Consider the following 26,815-nt stretch of genomic DNA (forward strand, 5'->3'; position numbering starts at 1 on the left):
CAAGGACACATAGGCTAGTCAGTAGAAAGAATCAACATCTAATTTAGATGAAGCACATATGTCCTATTCTATATTTCATTCGATATGAAACAGCACATAACAGGAAAAAAAACAAGAAAAAGAAAAAAAAAACATTTTCATTAATCGGTTAAAAGTTTTTAAAAAGAATGAAAAGCATGTCTTTGCAAAATGTTACAGAGGATAAAGTCTGTAGATCTTTATGCAGTCTTCAGTCTTGTGCATGGCATTAAATCACCTGGTAGATAGCCTACTTCCAAGATTCATTTTCTCTTTTCCAGTCATTGGTGATTAAGGTTTTCGGGAAATAATTTAACAGAAATTTGAGGGTTCATCAGTCGTATTAATAGATTTAATAATCTCCAATAAAGCAATAAAAAACACTTGAAGAACATTTTTCGGTTATGACGTATCTTTTTTTTTTTAGCAGTGACAGAAAACTCTGAAATCCAACCTTATCATTACTTGAATTATTAAGGTTGATCCATAACTGTAAAAAAAAAAAAGGTTGATCTAATTTTTGTGAATTGTAACTGTAATTCTCACTGCTGTCCACTTGGTGGCGACTGACTGACGAGTGCGGTCCTGCTCGACAATGTTTACAAGCAGTTTTATTAACGTATTTCTGTGGTTGAAACACCGATTGAGTGATTACATGAGATACATGATAGGGATTTCGGTAAGTCGTGACTGTATCTTTCAAGATATTTACTGATGTTCATTAATGTTTATTTTGTTTTGTAGGCCTACCATAGTAAAGAGGAAGTAGGCCTACACTCCAGGTGATTTCTCGCCCACGTTAAAGAGCACCAAAAAACGGTAGGCTTAAATATTGTTTGTATTTTGTGATAAAATTGACATAATTTGAAAGCTGACAGGTATGACAGGTCTGACTTTGTTTCATAACAAATCAATATCTAGTCACCTTTCCATTACTCAATAATATTAAGGCTACATGTATGAAAAAACTGAATGCATTAAATTGTCAAATGGATTTGATGTTGATACGATAATGGGAATAGCGATCGAATTTGTACACTTTAATGGCAATGTCAACACACCAGTTTATTGTCAAAAGAAATCACTCAGTATACACAGCGTTTCACTTATCAATCCTTACATGAGCTAAAAGTTGATGTCATGACTCAGAGTTGTGAGAAACGCCATATTAAATTACAGTATAGCAAAGCACATAAGTATACAGAATCAACATCTAATTTAGTTGAAGCAGAGCAGTCATCATAATATTATGTGTTATATACTTCATAAGATATGGAACAGCACAGAAATACATTTTCATAACATTTACATATTTTCAAGCAGCCTTTAATCGATCAATTCCTCCCTAATCCCTAGTAATGAAAAACTTAAATAAAATATCATGAAAAGTTAGTTCAAATAAGTTTTAATGGCAACATGTCAACAAATTATGGATTTCCAACTCAATTAACTGACAAAAGAAATCACTGAGAATACACAGCATATAACTTATAAACACTCACAAGTAGGCTACTTAGAATTTCATTACATGAATTATTACATTGATGTGGTGACTTAATCTGCCTTTAATAGTTTGAAAACCTGTACTCTTCAATTTCAACAGTCACCCCGTTCCTCACGACTGCACGTTGATATGTTTGAACACCTTGTTCAATGTTGTTGTGATATCGTGTCATTATCCCGTTTCTTGGTGCGGCCATGGACCTCTGGACGCTGTTGTTTGACTGAAACAATGCCTGCATTTAAGAGAAAATATAAAATAAGAAATGTTTTTCTACATGTTGTAACTTACTGACTGAACCTTTTGTTATTGGGTTTAGTTACAGTTAACAATGTCCTTAAGAAATATTGAAAAAAAATTAATTCCTTTCAGTTCATTCTTGTAAAAAAATTTATTTGGAATTTGTTTGTCGCTCTTACCAGAGGAAAGGGGTTGGGCTGTTCCTCAGGGTCACACTTACATTTATACCTTAAGTTTAAAAATGATTCGTTTAAGAAGAATTGATGCAGCTTGGAGTATGTTAAAACATTTATATTCGCACAGGTAAAAACAAATCTTCCAATGCACATTAAAAAGCCATAACTCATATGAAATAATACATACGGTAATGATCCATTGTAGTTTTTCATCAACCCACATTTATCACAGGATTTGGTTGCCTAGTGGTGTGATGAGAAGAATATGCCTTTTGTCACATATATTTTCATGCAATTCATTAGTATTTTATTTTTTTTGCTGTTTATCTATAAATATAACTTTATTTAGATTGCCAAAACCTTACACTAACAAAAATGTAATTTACATTTACCATTTTTCCAACCTACATTTATTTATTTACTTATTTATTTATTAAATGAAACGGAATTGTCTAAAAGAAATTGATTAAAATAAATTTTGAAGAAATTTATTTTTTACACCACAGCAAAGAATGAGCACATAAATATACTGTGTTTTATATAAATGTAATTCGCTATTTCCTTACCATTTTAGTTGGTAATGTTCCTCTGCAAAGTTGTGAAGGCAAAGAGACGCAACTTATTTCCTACAGAGATCTATATAATCGAATGTCAAAAACTCCGCCTATAGGAATGTTCAGAATGCTGCCGAGAAAGAAACAGAGATGAAGTTCATGAAAGAGAAACTTAACCTTTTTTTAAACCTCTATCTGTACCATCGGCTAGCTCTGAACACGCGTTCACTTCAAACGTTGGCTTCAGGCTTTACGCTTTATACGCGCGTCCTATCCACAAGTTTCCTACGCCCCATGAGGCCTTGCGTCAAAAGTGGGCGCGACTTCCGGTTGGAAGTAAACAAAGCGCGACTTAACATGCTTGATACTAGTTTATTCAACAGTTGACAGTCATTCAAGTTATAGCGATCCAAACTAGCTAACGATGTGGGAACACAACCTCAACCGAATTCAAGAGGATGAAATAACAGTACCTTTACCCTCCGCAGTGTATTATAATAACATTATTAATAATCAATACTCATCAAGGCATGGTGACAGACAGTTGTGTGAGCTGACAAACAATTAAAATAAAAAATACACACTTAGTTATTGTGCTTTGGAGTTTATTCAAAATTATAAATGAATGTGCTACTTGAATACATATTAACTGGCACATTTGGTATTCTGTCAACACAGGCTTTGATCCTGAATTTAGGTGTAACATCAGTAGCAAACAGCCAATCACATGCTGAGAGAGTTTATAGAATATTAAGAATTTAAACAAATGTACACAGGAAGATTCGACGTCTTTTGGGAGGTGATGGAAACTACAGTCGTTCGCAGGATCAGAGACGGGCTCTGGCAGGATCACTTCGTTTTCAGCTTGTGTTCAAAACAATCACTTTAAGCCACTGAACTAGTTTAATCCGGTTATACATACAATCGCGAACAGCACATGTTGTCCCTGAGCTCCGTAACGACATCTCTTATAAAGATTTGCGTCTTTAAATAGTAAAATAATTCTCCGAAAAACAGCTAGCCTCTTTGCTAACTAACACACAAAATACCATTGGAATGCTACTTCCGCCGCGTCACCGGAAGTTTCACCCACTTTATTTTTTACAGGAGCGCCCCTCGGAAACTTGTGGATTCGCTGTGATCGCATAATCAACAGGCTGCGATGTCAAGATTGCAATGCTGGAGTGTGTGTGTGTGCGTGCGTGCGTGCGTGTGTGTGAGAGAGGGAGAGAGAGAGAGAGAGAGAGAGAGAGAGAGGGAGGCGCGTGCACGATAGAACCATTGGGACAGACAGTGGATTGGAAACATAAAAATCATAACTGTTACTCCGTCATTTTGTTCAGATCATTAAACCTGCAAACCTGTTTCCTTATATTTGTGTACACTCACAATAAAACACAACATTGTGCTTTTGTCACACTGTAAACTCTTGACAAACTGTAACCTTCAACTGTCAACCAACCAAAATCATATACACACACTGTTTTAAAAGCAAATCATATTTATCCAACGCCATTTCAAAACAGTCTGTGGGTCCCATCTTTTGGACATTCATATTGAATTGGTTTTCATTTCACATTCTACATTGATTAAAAAAGAAAATCGAATGTGTTTTTAATGGTAGTGTTATTTTATACAGAAATCAATTATTTATAATTCAGATGAGAATGATAGTAGCCTAAATTGTTAATTAAATTCTTAATTAAAATAAAGGAAAACAAATATATTGATCTGAAATATAGCTAAATAATTTTAAATTAATTCAGGTACAATATACCAAACATATCACAAGGTCTTTTTATTCATTCAATGAATTAACTAATTATATAAAACTATAGTCAGTGCACTACAAATAAACTGGTTTTATGCCTTTATTAATAAAACTTATTTAAAAAATACAATGATTTCTGTATTTTTCTTTTGCTTTTCCCTCTATTGTACCCAAATCGTACCGAACCGTGAAGTCTGAACCGAGGTACCAAACAGTGATTTCTGTGTACCGTTCCCTACCTATTGTATACATTTTATATGTCCCACACTCCACCCAGTGTAGCCTAAAAAAACTACAACAACATTATGAAAAGAACCATGCAGTCCAATACCCTTACACAGTGTTTATGATGAAATGTTTTGAAATGTCATCACCTGAGCAGGTATCACTTGTCTTGGTCACTTAGAATAACTTTACATTACATGCCTGTAATGTAGAAAAATTTGATGAATTATCATAAACATTTTTGAGCTTAAAATATGAATGTGATCAAAAATGTGCTGTGTAAAAAATTGAGAAATTCCTTTAAATATTTGACCTAATTCATTTTAATGAATTGAATTAAGCCCATTTGTTTGTATTATTTAGTCATATTAAGAACTTCACATGCAAAGTTATTAAAGATGTCTTGTTTTATATTAAATGTCTTTGTCCTGTTCTCAAGCACCTCTTCTAGCCTGTGAAAGATTAACTTTTAGATTAAGATTAACCTCCTCCAACTATCTGTCAGCAGTAACGAAACTGAAAGTGAAAGTATTACAGACCAATATGGTTGCTAAGAGAGACTCGGCAACTCTCAGCTTCACAGGCTCATCTGAAGTACAGAAAAAGCCCCAAGCCTCTCTGCTGCATTTCATTATATATACAGACCTCATTTCATGTGTAAACATGAGTTCACAGTGGAAATTCACCTTAATCACCATCCCAGACTCGGGCAGAAGTTGATTTACATGGAACTATTTGCTAACAGTGGAAATTTTACACATTTCGAATGTTGTATAACATGATGGTAATCATTCACATTAAACCTTTTAGATTCTTATGTAAGTTTGGGTGATCTTCGCATGAGAAATGTAGATAAGGAAGGACCTTCTCAATAGTTTACGAGGGGGAGTTCAAGTGTTAATTTTCAGAAAGGTCCTTTTGTCCACTTGAGGATTGGTAGTTCCTTAACCAGTTTTTCCAGTCTTACAGATTTTTCAGCATAAACCAAAAACAGTAAGTAAATAAGTGAAATCAAGTATGTGTGTGCAGCTTTACCCATTGTTTCAGATTTATTAATGCCACCCACACTTATAAAGTCATCTGTTCTTTTCACACTATCACAGATGTCATTTTAAGTCAAAACACGTTTCTTGAAGTTACAGACAGGTCTATTGCAGAGGCTTCACAATCATATCTCACTGTTATAAAGGTATACATTCCTAATACATGCATTACATTTTAATGTGTATCTTTAGTTTTTAATCTTTAGTTTTTAATCTTGTCAAACTTCAAGCACTTACAGGAAAAGTGTAAAAAATGTTGTCCCTCTTGTTTTTCCTGTTGCATGCGAGATTCAATACATGCTGCTCATGTGATTTTTTTCTGTCGCAGTTTAAGGAGTCAAGATTAAGATGAGTCAAAAGAGCCAATCCAAATGTATTTAAAAAAAACAAAAAAACTTGGATAATCCAACGCAGTGTACCACACACAAACAATAGCCAACAAGGAACTGAGGAAACACAGGAACTTAAAAAATGATTTGCGTGGTGTGAATTTCTTGCATGGGCTTGAGCTGTGTATTGGATTATTATACATTATGATACATGCATGACTCATCAATTTCAAGCGCAAATTATCCGGTTAGACATCATTATCAGCCTATGAGTGAAATTTTACTCAATCTGTTTCTTACATTTATTCATTTAGCTGACGCTTTTATCCAATGCGACTTACAATTGCTGTCTATGTCAGAGGTTGCACGCCTTTCTTGCACGTTTTCTTGCTCAGGGACACATTGGTGTCTCACAGTGGATTCGAACCCGGGTCTCTCACACCAAAGGGACGTGTCTTATCCACTGCGCCATCATTTATACCAACGCATTCTCACCCCAAGGCGTCACCTTTGACCATGCTTCAATATTTGACGTTTTAGGCGTCCTTTAGCGTCACTTACATGACGCGATCCTACGGCGTCATCTAACTGACGCTAAAGGAAAGCGTCTGTTAGAGGACGCGGTTAGGTTTAGGTGTGGGGTGGGGGTAGGGTACACGCGATCCTAGGGCGTCATCTTACTGACGCTAAAGGGTGCCTAAAGCGTCAGATATTGAAGCATGTCCAAATGCTTCCCAAGGCGTCAGTTAAGTGACGCCTTGTGGGTGAGAATGGGCTGTTTATACTCAATACATGTCTCTATCAACTCTAAAGGGTACAATAACTGAAGAAAAATAGATGTCTGAGAGATATTAAGCCCTGCAGTGTGACATGTGAAATCACATTACATCATGGGACAGTTAAAATAGGATCAATATATATTTATTTATTTTAAGTATGGTAAATTACATAGCAGACAGTGATTTAAAGTGATTTTACATCCAGTTAAATGTATTTAACACAAATATGTGTCTGGTTTCCTTGTGTTTTTCACAAAATTAATGAAGATTGCTATATTCCCGCTGACAATATACATAGAGTTTTAATACATTTACTTGCAACTTAATCTTCTATTGAATTTAAACAAAGTAGGTGAAAATCAGCCATTTTATATAGAGAGAAGTAGGTATCTCAATTTGCATTTAGAGCTTAATATCTTTCTGTTTCCGATGTTCCAGCTCGTTTTTTCCAACTTTTATTATGGTGAATAAAAGATGATTTTCTCACTGGCTATAGTTCTGCCATCCCTTCGAATGTCCATAGAAAATGTTTGAACGCCATCTTGTATATAGGAGTGAGTAACCACACCATTTTTTGGCAAGGCTACTATGGGAGTTGTGTAGTTGTTTTGTGCTGGAAACGATGCCTAAATGAAGAATGCAAAAAAAAAAAAAAAAAAAATCCATTTGAGGGTTTTCTTTCAAACATCTGGTCCTTGGGTCCTAAACTGTTTCTCCCCTATAGTGAATTATGCATAATCGGATTAAGCCTTAAAAGTGCATTACTGCACCTAACTTCCTCTTTCCATTTGACTGTATAAAGTTTATATGTCCCACACTCCACCAAAAACGACTTCAAGCTTTATCTTGGTTTGCAATCCAAAAAACTTACACAGTATTCATAAAGAAGTGAAATGTGTCATTACCTGAGTAGGTTTCACTTGTCTTTGTCCATAAGAATAACAATCATGCCTATAAGTGTAGAAAATGGGTGATTTATCATAAACAGTAATGAGCTTAAAATGTTAAAATATATTTTAAAATGCAGGTGTGAAAAATGCAAAATTTATTAATTGACTGTTACCCACCCACATGTCCAGCATCTAGGGTTTTGATGATGGTTCATTTTTCAGAGATGTCTGAAATTATGCAGAAAGCAGTGATAACTGTTAATTTAAATCTAAAATAATTATATTTAATAAAATTCTTATTAAATAAAATTCTGATATATACACTCAAAAAAAAAAATTATGTTGGCTTTAATTATTTATTTTAACAGGTTCCACATAATTGGATTACGTTAAACAAACATAATTTGTTCGTGTAACTTCAACATAATAGAATTATGTAATTGTAAATTACCCAATTTAAGTAGTTTCAATGTGACATGATTCAAAGGCATTTTATTATATTCATTCATCGATTGATATTTCATTTGATTCAGTGACATTTAATAAAAATTGATAGACTTTAGCTAGCTATTTGTTAGCATATATTAGCATCTTGAATGCTAAACTTTACATGCCCCTTCATCCAAAACAATAGAAAATAATGAAATCAGTCGACAGGCAAACAAAATGCTCCACTCTTCTCCAGACAAAATAATTCAGTAAGTAATAATCAGTAATAGTTTAAGCAGAGCATGTAATCAGAGCATATCAGTAAAATGTTTACCTAATAATGATTCCTATAAGTAAAAAAAATATATAAACTATATTTGTTTGTATTATTTAGCCACATAAAGAACTTCACATCTATTTATAACAGGACTAATAATAATTGTATATTTACTCACAGTTTTTGTCCGGTTTTCAAGCACCTCTTTAAGCCTGTGAAAGATCATAGCTTAGAGAAACAACAGCTCCTCTGACTATCTTCAGCAGTAATGAGAAACTGAAAGTATTACTGCAAGTATAAATCACACAGCATTTTTAAAAGAAAGCATGTGTGTGTGTGTGTGTGTGTGTGTGTGTGTGTGTGTGTGTGTGTGTGTGTGTGTGTGTGTTTCAATTGGTGATGATTTTTCAGCATAAACCAAAAACTGGCTGTACGAATGTCCAGAAAAGTACGTCAGGAAAAAAAAAATTGGTAACACTTCACAATAAGGTCCATTAGTTAACTACATTAGTTAACATAAACTTAGAATGAACAATACTTCTTCAGCATTTGTTTATCTTAGTTTCTTTCAACATCATTTCAACATTTACTAATACATTATTAAAATATAACAAATGTTGTATTTGTTAACAGCTAATCTGTGAACGAACATGAACATACTTAACCTTATAATGAACTGCATTTTTAATATCTAACATGAACAAATATTGTAGATACTGTAACAAATTCTCATTGTTATGTCAGTTAATAACTAATGTTAACTAATGAACCTTATTGTAAAGTGTTATCAAAAAATGTATCTAAAAGTAAGTGTCAATTACCCAGCATTTTCTGTCAGACACGTTAAACCGCTCAAGAATGTCATTCTTGTTTAAAAATAATGCTATTGTCCATTTTGTGTATTAGTGGATTATGAGTGAAATTTTACACAATACTGTTTCTAATGTATCCCCCGAGGTGCTGAAGATATTTTGACATTTTTTTCTGCAAGTGTTTATTTTTGTTAAAGTTTCTGGACTAATGCACGTTGCAAATTGCAAAAACTGAAAATTTGATGAGTTTGACTAAATTAAGTTGAAAAAGTTAAAACTGGATCACATGGCCACTCTCTTTTTAAAGGCTGTAGTGAGACCTGTGCTTAAATAGATTTTAGGCATTTTAACGATGACATCTTTTGTCATAAATGATGTTGGCATACAGATATACTAACCATAATCATAATAAAACGAGTTAATATAATTATATTTTATGGGAAATAATGTAGAAAGAATTATTTTAAAAGTTTCATTCAATTAAAAAATATATCAAATTAAGACAAAAAAATAAGATAAACATCACAGTGAGAACATAACTGCTATTTTAATTTAAAATGAAACTATGGTTTTGTTGCGTGTATTTGTGTATAGATGGATGATTCTGCTATTTCTAGATTCCTGTGTGCAGTTGTTGATCTATTACATGCATTGTGAGGTTATGATACTGTAGGCTACTGTTTATACTCAAAACATGTCTCTATCAACTCTATACAGTAACTGATTAAAAATAGATGTCAGAGAAGTCCTATACTGTGTGAAATGTGTTTTGCTTAGAAATCACATCACATCATGAGACAGTGTTTACATTCAAAAATTTCAAGCATGTGCGTGCAGCTTTGCCCATTGTTTCTTGTCTGTTAATGCCGCCCACACTTACAATACTTATCAGTCATCTGATTCTTTAAAATAAACATGCTTTACATTTTTAAGGTGCATGTCTTATTGTGTTTCGTTTTTAACGCAACTGGTTATCAGAGCATCTTGTTAAACTTCAAGCACTAGTTACAGGAAAAGTGTAAAAAATTTTGTTTCTCTTCTTTTTTGTCTGGGTATGTTCAACACATTCTCATATACTGACGCTTTTGGCAATGCTTATACATCCAACGCACATGGCACCCTTTAGAGTCAATATAACACGCAGAGAGTATGGGTAGGTGTAAGTCTGGGTTAGGGATAGGGTTTGACCACTAGGAGGCGCCTTCTGGCCCATATATATCTGCGTCTCATATTGACGCTAAAGGGTGCCATGTGCGTTGGATGTATACGTTTTGGCAAAAGCGCTGTATATGACGCTTTGGGATGAGATCGGGCTGGTATGTTTTGATGTCTTAAGATTCAACATGCTGCTCATGTAATTTTTTCTTTCATTATCGACTTCACAAGCCTAAAATTAGTGTTAATACATTTTGTAATGAGCATTAGTGGTTCTGTAAAATTTGTCATCTTTAAGACACTAATTGTAAATATTTTCCATTTCTATGTATCAGGATTCTGGTGTGTTCTAGTAAAACTCACAAAGTCTCAAAAAAAGTCCCAGAAAATCACAGGAGAATATAAACTGCATGAACACACTCTTCTTAAAGATGATACAGGACAAATAATTAAACAACTGATACAGTTTAAGGAGTCCAAGACGAAGATTTGTCAAAAGATCCAATCCAAATGTATTTAATAAAAGAACAAGCCCAGATAATTCATTGTTTATTTTAACATTGCCGAGTTCAGCATCTTCAATAAAATGTGTGATAGGCCCATATACTACAAATTATTAATCAGAAAAACAACAACTTTTTTTTTTTTAAATTTCACTGGTTTGTACTTTACATCAATGGCAAAAAACAAACAGAATTGCTGAATGAACGTAAACAAGATCTTAACAAAGACAAACATCTAAAATAACAATTTCATAGTCACCAGCCTGTGCTTTCTTTAAAAAACAAAAACTCATCTCCCATGTAAAATAAAATGAAGTTCACCAAATCAACATTTTTTCAGAACAAGAGTGTTATTCTTAAGAATTTTTGGTTATTTGCACTTTCTCATATTTAATGATTTTCCCTCCCCTCGTGACAATCTCTTTGTATTCCAGAGCTCCTTTCTCATCAATGTAGCGTTCCTGAGTCACTTTTCCAGTTTCTGGGAGCTGGCAAGGAAATGACATCAGGGACATCTGATGGTTTAAGGCCTGACCTTTAGCTGGGACTAATGCCTTTCCCAACTCTCTCTGTGGAAGTGGATCCCGTCGATAATATAACAAAGGAGATTTTCTTTCATCCATCTTAGGAACAGGAGCTGCAGCTGGATACAACTTTTGATTTGCCCTAATTTCATTTACATGTGTAAAGTCTCTTTGGATGTCTCTTGGGATGTCTCTTGTGATGTCTCTTGTGATGTCTCTTGTGATGTCTCTTGTGATGTCTCTTGGGATGTCTCTTGGGATGTCTCTTGTGATGTCTCTTGTGATGTCTCTTTGTCTGATGTCTGCCTGTTGACCTGAACCAGCTCTCCTGATGTCTCCGATGACTCCAGCCATAGAAGTTCTGTTGGCGGGATTGACTTCCACCATCTTGGACACTGCACTACAGTATGGTGAAGTGCACAGAGTTTCACGAATCTTGATTGCAGACACAGATTGGGTGGGTAACCTGACCCTGGCACAGAGTTCAGCTATGAGTTTACCCATGGCCCAAACGTCCGATCGCTTGTCCCGAACTCCACCCATCTGCAGGACCTCGGGAGGTGAGTACGCTTCATTGCCCAAGTTAACAGCAGAGCTGAGTCCGTTTCTGGAGAATTTAGCCAGTCCCAAATCAATGATCACGGCCCGATGGGTTTGATACTCCACCTGAAATGGGATGGGAGAAGTTAGTTTCTTTGCTTATGTTCTAGGAAAGAAACCAATCAATTTAGACCAATTCAATTATTCTGTCTACCCCTTAATCAGGGTTCTTAAGTCTCGCGCATTGGCCGTAAGACACACGCAATTCAACCAGTTCACACGCCACACCGTGTATTTCTCACGCTGAAAAGGCAATGCCAACCAAGTTGTCCTTGAACACCATACTAATACTGTGTTTGACCCCCTTTCGCCTTCAGAACTGCCTTAATTCTACGTGGCATTGAATCAACAAGCATTCTTTAGAAATGTTGGCCCATATTGATAGGATAGCATCTTGCAGTTGATGGAGATTTGTGGGAGGCACATCCAGGGCACGAAGCTCCCGTTCCACCACATCCCAAAGATGCTCTATTGGGTTGAGATCTGGGGACTGTGGGGGCCATTTTAGTACAGTGAACTCATTGTCATGTTCAAGAAACCAATTTGAAATGATTCAAGCTTTGTGACATGGTGCATTATCCTGCTGGAAGTAGCCATCAGAGGATGGGAAGAATATTTTACTAATCTAAAAATCATTTTCCACTATAAAGAAAAGATTCCATGGACGTTGAAGGATCGTCATGGAACCAAAGATGACAGAACCTTTATTTTTACTTAAATGAAATCTAGTTGAGAACCACAAAGTTTTTGTGTGTGTGTGTGTGTGTGTTTTTAAAGTAACCTCTGAGCAATAACCAATATAAACTTATTTTCTTGGTCCACTGATGAACATTTGTGTCTGACTCACCATGACGTTGTCAGGTTTGAGGTCTTGGTGGACGATGTCTTTACTGTGCAGATAAAGCAAACCCTCACACATACCAGTGATGATTGTGGCTCTCACTGCTGGCGTCAGCTGAAGAAGACACAATGTTGAATTTTGGCTCCACTAATACATAAACTAAACCCAAGTCAAGAATGCATTTTATTAAGATGCAAATTTAGTCATCAGTTCTCATGTCACTTGCCACATGAAACAATGTGCAAAGACCATCATACAAATCCTGATATAAGGATGAGTAAAATGATGACAGAATCATCTGAGCTGTGTCACACATCTTTACCTGTATTTTAGAAAGCTGAACTTTGAAGATGGTCGTCTCAAGATCTTCCCCAGTGATGAACTCCAAAGGAATGTTCCACTTGGAGTCTTTCAGCCAAGGATCACCGAGAAGCTTCACCACGTTTGTATGCCGAGCATTACTGTTAAAATAGTGTGTTTTAATTTTAAGCTCAGTATTTAAAAATGAAGAAATATAAAATATATATATATATATACATACTGATAGACTTTGCATTCTCTCTCCAGCTGTTGTCTGCTGATGAGGCTAAGGGGAACTCTCTTCACAGCAGCCCATGCGTCTCCAAACTTCTCCTTGTATATTTTCCCAAAGCAGCCTCCGGCGAGTGTTTGTGTGGAGTACGCCATCTGGTGAATACACAGCAATATGAAAAACTAGAAACCTTCCAAACTCAAATGTTTTCATTGTCTTCTTCTCACTTCTCATGAACTCGGTTTATCTACAAAAGTAAACAGTAAAAATAATAATAATAATTGTATCTAATTTTTATCTATCCATCTATCTATCTATCTATCTATCTATCTATCTATCTATCTATCTATCTATCTATCTATCTATCTATCTATCTATCTATCTATCTATCTATCTATCTATCTGTCTGTCAATTTTGTGACATTGTTTGTTTTTACATGAATGTGAAATTTATTCAAAACAGGACTGTCTTGAAATAGATATTACCAGCAGCACATAAAATGTAATATAGGTTATCTGGTATGTTTACAGGAAATAGTCAACTAATGAAATCACGTGGATATGTCTCTGTTGTAAAGTCATAAAGTTATAGAGCTTTTCTTCAGAATTCCAGACATTTTAATTATCAAGAAAGATGAATGCAAACCTTTACATATGTAGCAGAAATTTTTTTACAGCTAAACGACCCATTAGCACACATCCATTAACACAGGGAATTTCGCTGGAATGCATTTGGGCAAAACCTGCTTGTAATGAGCCTGTACATGTAACTGGAAAATGTTGTCAAACTGGATCAGGACTGCGAAAGAAATAATTCAAACACGATAAAATCAAATCATCTTTTCTTTTATGGCCGAATATTTGGTGGCGTTACCTCCTACCCCCTCCCACCCTTGAAAACAAAATAGTTTCAGCATGTTTCCACCCATACCTCAGTGTTACGTTTATCTAATGATCACAAATACATTATAGTATTATATATACCTTGATACCTATAAACCTGAAGAAACTGCAATACCAAACATGTCATCAATTGAAATAAATATAATTGTAATAAAACATCCAGCTGTCATCCCTTCATAATAGTAAAAGGCAATAACAGTTTGATTCACATCAAACTGTCATTGCATTTTCTTACCTGTGTCAGCAGGTTATGTGGATGGCACCGAATGTCCTGAAATAAAACAGAAACAGTTCTTGCTAATTATCTTACTTCTATAACCACACCCACATATTTCAACACAGGGAAGTACACCTGAAGACGACATAACCAGTCAGATAAGGGGGAAAACAGTGTTGCTTAACATACAGCTGAGACTGTGTTCTGTGAGATGTATGTGGGTGTATTGTATACAAATAATATATTGTATTTATTTTCTTTTTCTATTTTCACAATGTGTCCAGAGGAGATATGTAAACAGATTATAATAGGTTTTCATGGTTAAACTAACCATGACATCCTCTTAAAAGAAGAACCATGCCAGTCAAGTCAGAACAAGACAGTGTTGAGCAAGAACAGGCAGTCCTCCAAAATCCTCTTGAATCTGCTTTGTTTCTGGTACAATAGGACTAAAATGGAAGTAAAATAATGGCAAATGTTTTTGAAAGAAACAATCAGTTTTTTTGTTTAAAAACAAATTGGCGTTATTTGACTCAGAACATCAGAGGGGAATCATGATTGACAAATAAATACCAGCTATTTGCATAGATGGACATATAAATAGGTTTATTGGGAATTGTAAGTCTCTCTGGGTATTATTATATTATTATTTATGATATCAACATGAAAACGTAGAGCATAGAAGGATGCTCTACGTTTTCATGTTGATATCATAAATGTACTGAGCAGCCTATATTGGATAAAAATGTAAACATTTTATTTTCTTTAACAAAATATTTTACATTAAAACTCCATATTCCAGGTGTTTCTTCTGGTTTTCCTATTTTAATCTGTTTCCTTCCTGTAAATAAACAATGCCATTGAACTGAATGGACTCGCAAATTTGGCTGAATATTTCTGCTGAAAAATGGTCGAGTTTTGGTCTGTACTAATCGGTCGCATCGGGAAAATACCTTTCGAGTTGAGTTCTATAGACTGCCAAAAGTTAAGAGAAGAGTGCAAAAACTGTCAATGTCATATGTCCTGGTATTTGAATTTTATTTTTTAAAACACATATGGATGTAGCTTGAAACGGATTGCATGTGCTTTTTGGGCTGACAATCTGAACGTAGCCCATGTCGGATTAAGAAATAGAAGGAAGAATTGCAGTACAGGCTAGCTAGCCCGTTCGGACCTTTAACTTTAGTTTGTCAAAATATTGCGCTACCTCCTGCTTGAAAAGTCCTTCTCTATATGATTTTGCACCTACCACGGGTTTTTTCTCTGTTTTCTTTAGTGTGTTCAGTTAAGTACATAAACAGTGCAATCCATGCTGTTGTTTACGTTTAGCACTACACTTACTGCAATCTCGGTCCTGGAGGGCCACTGTCCCTGCAGAGATTAGCTCCAACCCCGATCAAACACACCTACCTGTGAGTTTCCACTGATCCTGAAGACCTTGATTAGCTTGCTCAGGTGTGTTTGATCAGGGTTGGAGCTAAACTCTGCAGGACAGTGGCCCTTCAGGACTGATATTGGGGAACCCTGGTCTATGCGTTTACATCCGAGTGCCTCCATAATGGCCGCTCATCCGGGTTACCGCCCAGAATGTGACGTCAGTGTAGCATCAGATCAGCAAAAAAAATAAAAAATAAATAAATAAATAAAATAAATGAACGACAGCAGCAAGCGGCACCTGCTTGCCCCTACTGTAAAGTTTGGACGAAAGAGAAAGTCTGTAGAGGAAAGAGCAGAGACTCTACGCTGGACTCTAAGAAGGATAAATATAGCGTCCACCATTGACCGTTGGAGGAAGCTTCAGGGAGATCTGGGACTGAAAAAAACATAGCTGAAAACCGACGCTCGCTTACACGAATGACTTTTTGTTGAGCAGGTAAACATTTATTTATACTTTCATGGTGTGACGTGTTACATTAATAGCTTTTTATCAGTCTGACACAATTCAACATTCCAATCTGTAAAATGAAGCCTATAAGTGTGAAAAACTGCAATACACTTAAAATCCGCTAGAGGGGGGGTCCCAAAAGGGAGCAAATATCCATAGATCCTATGTTAAAATGTCCGTTTTCACAACATAAATTCATGTTTTTACAGGTTAGTCCCATGTACATTTATTGTATTTTGATATTGATAGGTTCCGAGTGCCTGACAACTGTGAGGGGGTTGAATTATTTTCTAACTCGTTAGTTTAGATCGTATTTAGGTATGACAAAGGGCGTTTAACTTTGATTGACAGCTGATAACGGGCTGCACCGATGGAATTTGATGTCTCGGCCATGATCTGACACATCATACCACCTGTGTATCCTTTCTGAACATTTGTATTTTGTATTTCTCAAGATTTTCTAATACCGCGCATGTACTTTCCTGTTATCCGGACCCCACCATACCATTTAGGAACTATAGTCATCCCTGATTGGTCTTAACCCCAGGTAGGTTTAGTGGCGGGGTTAGGGTTAGGCCATCGTCCCTGATTGGTCTTAACCCCAGTGACGGGTAGGTTTAGGGGCGGGGTTAGGGGTAGGCCATCATCCCTGACTGGTCTTAACCCCAGTGACAGGTAGGTTTAGGGGCGGGGTTATGGGTAGGCCATCGTAGGGTCCTGATAACAGGAAAGTACCATGGCGCCGCCCATACCCCCCATAAACAGCCTCAAAACTGTTCTTCAGAAAGTCTGTGGGTGACGTCACAGACGCTTTGTCCATTTTTTTTACAGTCTATGGTCTGACAACATGCTCATGCTGCCGGTCGGCATTGGAATGTTAGCCGTTTAGCATCGCCTATCATGGGTCAAAGTAATTATATTTCTTGAAGTGCTTGAATATATTTCAGTTTACTACCGGTGATCACAGCTTTGACCTACCAGCGTCAGCTACACTAGACAAGCTTTAGAAGAGGGAAGGCCAGAAAACGGACCCCGAGGTTGCCTTGTTTCTGCTCCATTCTTGAGTAACATTGGATTTGAGTGTCATTGTTTGTCCAGAGCTGGGGCCTGTAGCATGATGGCAGGGTTACAGGATTAGTTTCGAGTTGACAAAAACAAACCGTTCATGATGCTGATCATCAACACCAACAAAGTTGTTGTATGCTCTCTTACAACCAGCCTATATGTATGTCAGCTGTCATATGAAAACAACAAATCGTCTCCGATAACCTATCTCTTAGATGGTATTTAGGAGTGGTTGGTTTTTAATGACCCTAGTCATAAAGGCTTCCTCCATACTGTCTGTAAGGGGATTTACAGTTTAAAGACCAAGGATCAGATATGATGAAAAGAGACCAGGAGTCTTAAGGTTCAATCAAATAGATCACAGCAGTTATACCATTTCCAAGGTAAAAGCTACGTCATTGCTTACAGGTTAATGATTTTCATTAGCTAGGAAATAGATAAACATAGCAGTTTTCCACACATACAGATAGACGGAAGCATTATGCAGCTGACACTTGGAAGTTAGGCATGTCATGTTGCAGGTTTGGGTTGCTGGGTCCCTAGAACAACAACTCAGTCAATCTCCAATAATGCCAGAAGTTCCTTAACCTGTAACCAAGAAGACTAACACACACACTGACACACAGCTTTACCAAGGTTGGATTTGGCCAGGCTCTAACTATAAACAGGAGAGTCCTCTAGCTTTTCCTAACTGGAAAGAAAGGCTTTAACAAAGAAACGGTGCCTTAAACTATTGGCTTCCATGACCCCTATATAACACGTTGAAGACCTTTCTCGAACACGAAACAAGTCCGAATTTCATATCTGGAAGCCGGTCTAATTAAATCAAGCACTGTTACTGCATTCAGATATCAAATACAGACACACAAGTAACATTTCAGTAATCACACTGGTAGCTTTTATAACAAAGTATAATCTCCGGAGAGGTCATTCAACTCATTTGATATTTAGAAGGAAAAATGTTGATTAATACCTTGATTATAATTACTCATTACACATACATTGAAGCAGCAGTGGATTCCAATCCACCCCCTTCAAGTCAAAGGTACATGCAACCTACACACACACAACACCGCTTGTTGAGTTCAACATTGAAATCCAACAGATGGCAGCGTTGTACCAAAGTGATATTGTATATCTTATATGAAGCTCGTTTTAATTTTGAACCACAGCTTTGAAAGCGCGAGTTACTGGATTAGTAATTAATATTAATTTAGTGCGTGTCTTGAACCATCTCATATGGGCTTTTCATTCTGAAACCTCACCTGTCATGCATCTGTTATTATTTATTCTTCTATATCTCTTTCCAATTCCATATTGATTTGTTTGGTGTTTGCTTTTGACTTTTTTGGAGGGGACTATCCTGTATAGAAAGAAATTGTGTGGTTTGTATCATTTGTAAATGAATGGAAGAACATCTTTTTCTTTAGAAATTAAAGGCCAGATGTGCAAGCTATTATTATGCTAATACTGCCTCAAACACGTATTATTTGTCATTTATACTTTCTTCCCTGATGGCAGTAGCCAAAGCATGAGAGAAAATCTGATTGAATTATGGTCTGCCCACTCTGATCTCCAAAATAACCATTTAATTTATCAGATTGCTCTGTGGCTTGATGGTGATGAGGGACATTGAGCTGGCAGGCTTGTAAAGCAGTAGGTCAGATTGCTGGAGGCAGAAACGCTACAAGACCATGGCATCCTCAGTGTTGGTGGCCCAGTGGACTGACTGCATGTAGAAGCCAGTATGAGCTCAAGTATGAGGACCAATCAAAACTGAAACTGCTTTTATACATACAAACCTACCTTTAATATACACTCACCTAAAGGATTATTAGGAACACCATACTAATATTATCACCTTCAGAACTGCCTTAATTCTACGTGGCATTGATTCAACAAGCATTCTTTAGAAATGTTGGCCCATATTGATAGGATATCATCTTGCAGTTGATGGAGATTTGTGGGATGCACATCCAGGGCACAAAGCTCCCGTTCCACCACATCCCAAAGATGCTCTATTGGGTTGAGATCTGGGGACTTTATGACATTGTTGTATGATTTCCACATCCAATGATTCTCACAACAAATACATTGCCATTGTTTCTCGAATGCCTCTAATGAAGTGTATTCATGGACCGTGCCTTCTGCTGATATTAAGGATTTGATATTGTATCCTTGATTGAAGAGCAATGAGTGACAGCAATCTTTTGATGCATGACACATGACTGCCTGTCGTGAGCCATCAGTGTTTGTTACCATGGCAATGATGGCGCGGAAGAAATGGCGTGTCCCATTGCTAGTGAGATCTCCTAATGAGGGAGTTACAGCAGAGGTCAGAGCAAGAGACTGTTGTCTGTAATTTCATCACGTCCCCAGATAGACAGTGTAAATCTGTCTTTTACGCAACAAATGAACATCAAGGACAAAATGAGTCATGGAAGTATTCATTTTTCTTCCTTTCTTTGTCATTTAAATAGACATGAGTCAGAAAGAAACGCAGGCTCTTCTGATCACAGATCGTGTATCTCGAATCACTTTTCTTGTTCGACAAACCGGAATTGAAACGCTGTGTTAAATGTAGTTAAAACAAGAATGGGCAGCTGGATCTTTGACTGTTAATTTGACAGATTAATCCCAAGGACTGCAGAGTTCAATTTCTTTCTCGGTTCGCTTTAATACTGTCGACCCACATTTACTCTGATACTCTCAGTGAACTCAAGCCTCTCTGCAAGACACGACGAGATGTTTTTCACTGAATTTGCATATTATTTATTTTACATACAGCTCAACTGCTTGAGAGCCAACCTTTTTTTTAAAACGTCTTATTAACTTCCTGCTAATTATCACCATTATATTTAATTAAACAACTTGCTAATTAGAAAATATTAAGAGGATACAACTAAACAGAAGACTTCATTGGAACTTTGCAGTGGCTACAGAAAAGAAAGAGACTGCAACCCATGCGAAAGCAAGGATATCGGAAGGGCATTACATGTAGTCACTCAGTGCTGATGTTGTTAACATTAACAATTTGAGAACAAAGTATTGTTTGCACGGTTTTGCATGATATAATAAGTGATTTTTAGATTTAATCAGCGCAATTTACTGCAATGTCAGAACCAGAACAAAAGTGGATGTTACTTGTTAAGATTACATTTTCCGGTGAAAATTATTTTCATACTTCCATGCCAGTATCCACACCGGCGTGGCGACTGACAGCTGCACAATCTGCAATTGCAGATTACAAACAGAGATGGCGACAAAGAGGAAAAACTGCGGAATGCAGCTTTAAGTTTGAAGTCTAATGTTTGATTCACTCATAGGGTCAGCTTTAAGGAGTAACCAACTTTGTGATTTAGTGACTTTTTGAGTTTAGATTTATGAGTTTTGATTTATTGAGTTTCCAGTAGCATGACAGTAACTCAGCTATTTGCTCAATAATGTACAGTATAGCTTTTCCAGTAACAAGCATTTCTCACTAAACTAAAGCTTTTATTATAGACTGTAATGGTGCATGTTGTTTTTTGTTCTCATTATTTTTTGTGTAAAAGTTTTTTTTTTTTAACTTTTAAAATGTAATTATTAAAATGTCAACCTGATTTAAATTGATTCTTTAAAAAGGCATTTTGTGCCAGCTCTTATTAAATTATAAATTAGCATATGCAGTGAGGGCAAAATCTAAAATGGACTTTTTGTTTGTAGCTCGCAGTTAACTCCTTTTTAAAAAGAGTAGCTTGACTTCAGTTATGAGAAACTTGTAGTTGTGTTGTTGAATGGGAAAGATAAATTTCACATTTTGTGTCATGCAAATCTGGAAGCAAAGCACTGTTTGTGTCTGTGTTTGATCAACAGTTGTCTGAACAAGGGCACATTGCCATTATGCACTGGTGAGCTTTCACTGGAATTACTGCATTGGTGTAAAGATCAAGTTAAGCATGTTCATGCAAGCTCTTAAACTGGATTCATGAAGCTGTTTGGGTTGTAGATGTGTAGATGACTATAGGAGTTTGTGGTGACGGTCTGTATTTTTTTCCGTATTTGCTCAGCTAAGAGAATATCAGTTAAGAGAATATTTATGAGTTTATGTGGATAAGAATCACATCACATCTCTTTTGGCGAGTAAAAATGCATTTGAAGAATCTCATCAGACTAGTTTTCCCCTCTTTGAGCTCAGAGTAGGTCAACTGAGTGAGGTAACTGGATGATTTAAGCTCATAATCCAGCACAGACTCTACCCACAACACACACACACACACACACACGCACGCACACCAAACCCACTTGAACACTGGTCTAAAAGTAAGCTAGTTGGTTAAAGTTTAGCATACTAGCTCGTTTTCCTAACCTATCCACATTGGCACTTCTGAATTAATGTAAAGATTATTGATCCTGAGAATTTAGGTCTTCCTTCCTTCCTTCCTTCCTTCCTTCCTTCCTTCCTTCCTTCCTTCCTTCCTTCCTTCCTTCCTTCCTTCCTTCCTTCATTCCTTCATTCATTCATTCATTCATTCATTCATTCATTCAGAAATTCCGTCCGTCCGTCCGTCCGTGGGACCACAGAACCTTTATTTAAATACCATGGTACATTAATAGGATGCAGAGGTGGGTTGTAATGAAGCCTACATTTAGGCCTACTTTGGTACATTATTTACTTGAGTAGGCTATTTAAAATTGCACTTTAAAATTGTACTTAAATGTGGATAGCCTAAGCTTAAACTCGCCTTGAGACAAAATCTTCAAAACATAAAATTTTCCGGTCATAAATGACCGAAGACCGTCTGAGGGTTAACCCCTAGTTGCTCCAGAGGCGTGCGACCTCTGACATGTATAGCAATTGTAAGTCGATTGGGATAAAAGCGTCAGCTAAATGTGAATGTAAATGTCATTTGAAACATTAGCATTGTCTATTTTGGACTCTTCCTTCATCTTCCTCTGTAAACATGAGTCACTGGCTTCAGGCATTGCTATGGCGACTTGAGGACTGCCAGTCCTGCAAGGCTTTGCCACTGCTGTCATCGCATATGCCGAATGACTCACGGACAGCAGTCTAATCTATCGCAGGCCTGTCACTGCGGCCAGACACACTGCTATCCTCCTCTGGCAATGTTCTATACTTTTCAGCCCATGCGGATTTAGACTTGGCAATAAATTCAGGGAAAAGCCATTTATCACTTTAGTTTTTTTTTTCTCCACTACTTTTTTTTTTATTTAAACCTTAAAGCCATAAAAAAGGTGACTTCACGATGAAGATGACTTCATGCATGTTTTCAGTACAATCATCTCTTTATGTGACCTTTGACTTCAGCTCAGTTGTGATGCATCATGTTTGATAAGATTAATGTGAATGTGAATGCTGCAAGAACTCTGGATTAGAACCTGGATCATGGAGATTCATTGAAAGAAAAGACTTTTGTTTGAAGTATCCATATTCATTCCTGATTCTAATGCTGCATTCAAAGGCAAATGTTGGATATTCCTACTTTCAACCATACAGCAAACCATTTATTGTTTTTACACATCTGTTAGCGGAAGGAGTTTTATAATCTTGTATTGTAGGAAGTTTGACTAATTGACAACACAATTGTCTATTTTCAATTGTGTTGATTAATCTTTTGGGGGTGGCGCTGTGTTCTTGTAACGTCACGCACCCACAGCTCTGTGAAATTATACTTGCAGATTTCGCCATTAGTTGTGTTCCAGGAGACATTGTACATTGTTCCTGTCAAGAGACATTGTATTATGCTTAAGTTTAAGTTGATTGAAGCAACTTGAATGCAAGAAAGAGGTTATTGTAGCATATTATATGCATGCAAAGTTGCATTTATTGGCAAACTGTCACTGTGAATTACACTTGGAATATAGCATAACATCTGTGAATAAAGTGCCACTTGCATTTTATGTGTTTAAGAGAACAAAATGTTTACTTCCTGAGAAACTGGTGCAAAGTATTAGTATAAGATAGTATAAAGTTGCTGCAATCGGAAAAGCCTGTGACATTTTTTTCCTGTCTAATAATTTGCGCCTCACAGAGAAAACGCATGAATTTCAGGAATGCAATCGTGTGAGAAAGTTCTGGTAGGTAATTATACCAAATCATTTTGATGACCGGCTTCTGCTCAGGCATTTCAGAATGACTAAAACAATATTTTAGATGGAATGAAATTGGTCTGGTAATTAGTCCATTTGTCCAATCATACGATCTGTTGAGGAAAAGTCATACAGAAATGCATTTAAATGTTTCTATTTCAAAGTTTTTTTTTTTATGTGCACTTTAAAGGGATAGTTCACCCAAAAATGAAGATTCTGTCATCACTTACTCACCCTGAAGTTGTTCCAAACCTGGATTAACACAAAAGATTATTATAGTAGCCAAACAGTTGACACTACCCATTAACTTCCATATTAGGAAAAAAAAATACTATGTAAATCAATGGCTACCATGAACTGCCTGGTTACCAACATTCCTTAAAATATCATCTTTTGTGTTCAGCAGAAGAAAGAAACTCATCCAGGTGGAACAATTTCAGGGTGAGTTAGTGATGACAGAATCTTCATTTTTGGGTGATCTCTCCCTTTAAGATTTTATGCACATTTTAGCATTCGATCCAGCTTTTTGTATGTGTTAATCCCCAAATCTGCATAAAAATAAGTGTATGGAAACCGAATGACAAACACACCACAATCTCCTTTAAATACAACCAACAGCTAAACTCCCCAAATAAGTGATTAGTGTTGTAGTCCATGTTGGCACGGGCTGTGCCTCTGCTCAGGGTGGTTCACAGCGGTGTTGAGTGAACATTAGCACTGACCGCTCAGGTTCTGCTTGAGTGCTTTTTCACTCATGGCCCGTCTGACCACTGGAGTGGAAGAGAGAGAGTCTCCTGCAGGGTTCAACTGTCATTCATAAAACAACCAAGCACTGAACTGCTACTGACTCCTAGACACATTTTTAATAAATGAGCAGATTTTTTATTTTTTTTTGCTTTGTCGGCATGCATTTGACTTTACTACTTGGATTATATTAGTTTCTGTTTAAATAGCTGTTTTTTGCTATGTTGCAATTAAGATAATTAATAAAGATAATCTTTAAAAAAGATTAAAAGCATAAAAAATAGTTCTTCTGCTTTATGTTGGAAAGAATAGTTCCCCCAAAAAATGACATTTCGGTCATACTTGTACATCAAATATGTTGTCTATAGGTCAGATGTAAGTGACATCAGACATAATGTGTTCTTTAATGAGCAATAATGATGTCATTTTTTTTTATTGTATGACTTTTATTCCAAATAGCACTGTCATGTTGACATCATGACTCTCTTTGTTAAAAATAATTTTTTTTTTTCTTAAATTGACAAAATGAAATACATGATTTAAGATTTACAATGGCTTTTTTCAATAGTTGTTTAGTGGATTAAATTGAACATAAACTGGAAGATTCCTGGACTTATTTTTGCTTGAAAGTCAAAATATGTATACTTTATTTTAGGGACCCATCAATTTATGGGCATTTATTGACCATTTTTGCCACCTACACTGTAAAAAAAATGTGTTCATGATTTGTAATCACAACATTTTTTCTTTTGTCAAATCAACTTAACTTATGTTGTTTAGATAACATAATATTTTTAGTTTCTGATGATTGAACCGATCTCTTTCGTTGTATTAACTTACTTTTTCCATTTCAATGAACTTAAAATTTTAAGGCAACCAGGTTACTTCATTTTTTAAGTTTAAACCAACGATATGTTTTTACAGTGTAGGACTCGTAGTGATTGTTATTTTTATATAGCATATAAAATAAATTCTATAAAAAAAAAAGGTATAAAGCATCCAAAAGCAATGTCTAGGTGTATCAGTAAGTTTTAATAGTCAAATTTGTTACATGCTTTTTCCAAGCAGACTGGTTTCAGTTGGATTTGTGTCCACACCAGACACTGTAGTGTGAAGGTGTCTTGACTCCTGAGCCTAAAACACTTATATTTAGTCTGCTCTCATGCCAGGACCTACCACTCAAGATCAAAACCTGACCTATAGAGCTTAGGAAAGTGGATTAACAAGACAAGTCATTAAGATTTAGTGATCTCTGCCCGCGGAATGATTTCACAATCCGTAATCTGTCGATATGCTGAGAGCGGATTGAGTATGTGCATGTTGTAAGATTGTGTGATTTATTTTAAAATAATTGGCTCATGTTTGTTATTGTCTGACATTGTTTAAAATCATATAAAAAACCCTAAGCATTTCAGAGTGAAATTCATTCTTTACGGCTCAGGTGATTGGTTTAATAATAATTTATTCAGATTTGAGTGTACATGAGCAAAGATCAGTTTTTTTCCATGTTATCCAAAGGAACACTTGAAGAGGCAGGATGAACTATTGCATTTTTAAAATAGATTACAAACAACCTTTTTATTTTCTTCAAAGTAGCATGCACATTGTTCACAAAACATCCAGGAGCATCTATTAAGAGTAAATTGGGTTCTTTTTGATATATCATGCTTTTAGCCAGAGCATTTAGTGCAACTTGACACTTTCTTCTGCATGCATTAGTAGCTTTCAGTGGTCCTTTTAACATTTTGGGTGTCTCGAAACATCAAAGAATCTTTCATTGATACCGTATTTATCATCTCGCTTCATTCAACTCCAGTTCTTTAATAGGCAGACACAAAAAAATGTGCAATATGGAGTTCATAAATCTCCCTCCCTCCCTTAGCGACAGCTCTTCCCTCTTATCTTGTCTTCTTTAGCGTCACAGGAGCATGGCGAAGAAGCGTCCTTGTGCCCTAAGCTCGAGAGAGAGAGGGAGAGGGAGGGAGGGAGAGAGAGAGAGAGGGAGGAGATGCGGCGTCAGTCAGCTGCAGTAGGCAGAGGACAGCAGCAGTGCCGGTAACTGTGGCTGCCGTTCTCTATTGTTCAGCCAAAGCGTTCCCCTTTTCCCTCCAGCCAACCAAAGGAGCAGAAGACGAGGAAAACCGCCACATGCACCTTTCCTTGAGGAACGCTAGCTGAAGAGGCACGCAAACTCTTTCAGTCTGTGCGACTGAAGTTCTTTCTCTGCTCTCATTGGGGTTTCTTTTCCTCCCGACCGACCGAGTGGATTTTACCCGACTCACGGGGAGCCATGGGACTTGGGGTTAGGGGTGCAAGGACAGCGTTCCTGTGTTTATGGAGGTTATTTTTACTGCTCTGTGGAATCTGGAGCGTTTGCTCCCAAACGACAGGAGACGGGAAGTCGCTGTACTTCTGGGAGACAGGTATACGGCTATTTCCATAAGTACCTTGATGGATGTCAGTGGGATATGAAGGTGCCAGATGTCCTCTGCTTGTACAAAGTTGCACGAGGACCAGTAGAGGTCTTCACTCTCACTTCAAAACAGCTCTGCGAAGAGTGTTTGAATTATTTCTTATCATCCTAATTTCTGATTCTCAAAGTCTGCACTGTAGAGAATGTGTCCCCGTTTCCACACAGTAGGCTGTCTCCATTTTCCCAGGCTGATTGTTCGATTTCTTGTGCTAGATAAAAGCCATATCATTATCATAATA

The 26,815-nt window shown here is 36.6% G+C and overlaps 2 protein-coding genes and 2 long non-coding RNA genes across 7 annotated transcripts in view; 2 read left to right on the plus strand and 2 right to left on the minus strand.

Moving 5' to 3' along the window:
* The first annotated feature begins 568 nt into the window (after positions 1-568).
* Positions 569-3,724, plus strand: LOC120481432 (uncharacterized). The gene is made up of 3 exons (XR_005623306.2): positions 569-697; positions 763-837; positions 3,597-3,724. It is a non-coding gene; the product is annotated as an uncharacterized LOC120481432 (long non-coding RNA).
* On the minus strand, positions 1,058-8,505 carry LOC120481454 (uncharacterized). 2 transcript variants are annotated; one of them, XR_005623313.2, is made up of 8 exons: positions 8,411-8,505; positions 7,704-7,754; positions 7,542-7,587; positions 4,635-4,686; positions 2,502-2,619; positions 2,123-2,178; positions 1,939-1,987; positions 1,058-1,754 (listed from the first exon to the last, which is right to left on the minus strand). It is a non-coding gene; the product is annotated as an uncharacterized LOC120481454 (long non-coding RNA). The 2 variants fall into 2 exon arrangements; XR_005623312.2 differs by lacking the exon at positions 4,635-4,686.
* Positions 8,506-10,735: 2,230 nt separating this feature from the next.
* LOC120481430 (uncharacterized) lies at positions 10,736-15,842 on the minus strand. Of its 3 annotated transcripts, XM_089118008.1 has the most exons (7): positions 15,661-15,842; positions 14,651-14,768; positions 14,338-14,373; positions 13,209-13,354; positions 12,990-13,128; positions 12,674-12,781; positions 10,736-11,892 (listed from the first exon to the last, which is right to left on the minus strand). In XM_089118008.1, the coding sequence occupies exons 2-7, from the start codon at positions 14,651-14,653 to the stop codon at positions 11,059-11,061; spliced, it is 1,266 nt and encodes a 421-aa protein (XP_088974134.1). In that variant the 5' UTR covers positions 14,654-14,768; positions 15,661-15,842; the 3' UTR covers positions 10,736-11,058. The 3 variants fall into 3 exon arrangements, with proteins under 3 accessions (XP_088974134.1, XP_088974136.1, XP_088974135.1); XM_089118010.1 differs by lacking the exon at positions 14,651-14,768; XM_089118009.1 differs by lacking the exon at positions 14,651-14,768 and having other exon boundaries at positions 15,569-15,842.
* A 10,258-nt stretch (positions 15,843-26,100) lies between these two features.
* thsd7ab (thrombospondin, type I, domain containing 7Ab) overlaps positions 26,101-26,815 on the plus strand; it is a 124,869-nt gene continuing 124,154 nt past the window's right edge. Inside the window, exon 1 of the mRNA XM_089118011.1 lies at positions 26,101-26,526. Coding sequence (XP_088974137.1) covers positions 26,394-26,526 — 133 coding nt within the window. The 5' untranslated portion in view covers positions 26,101-26,393. The remainder of the gene's footprint in view (positions 26,527-26,815) is intronic.

The sequence above is a fragment of the Pimephales promelas genome, chromosome 12 (genome assembly GCF_988280905.1).
Source record: "Pimephales promelas chromosome 12, fPimPro1.hap1.1, whole genome shotgun sequence".
Taxonomy (NCBI): Eukaryota; Metazoa; Chordata; class Actinopteri; order Cypriniformes; family Leuciscidae; genus Pimephales; species Pimephales promelas.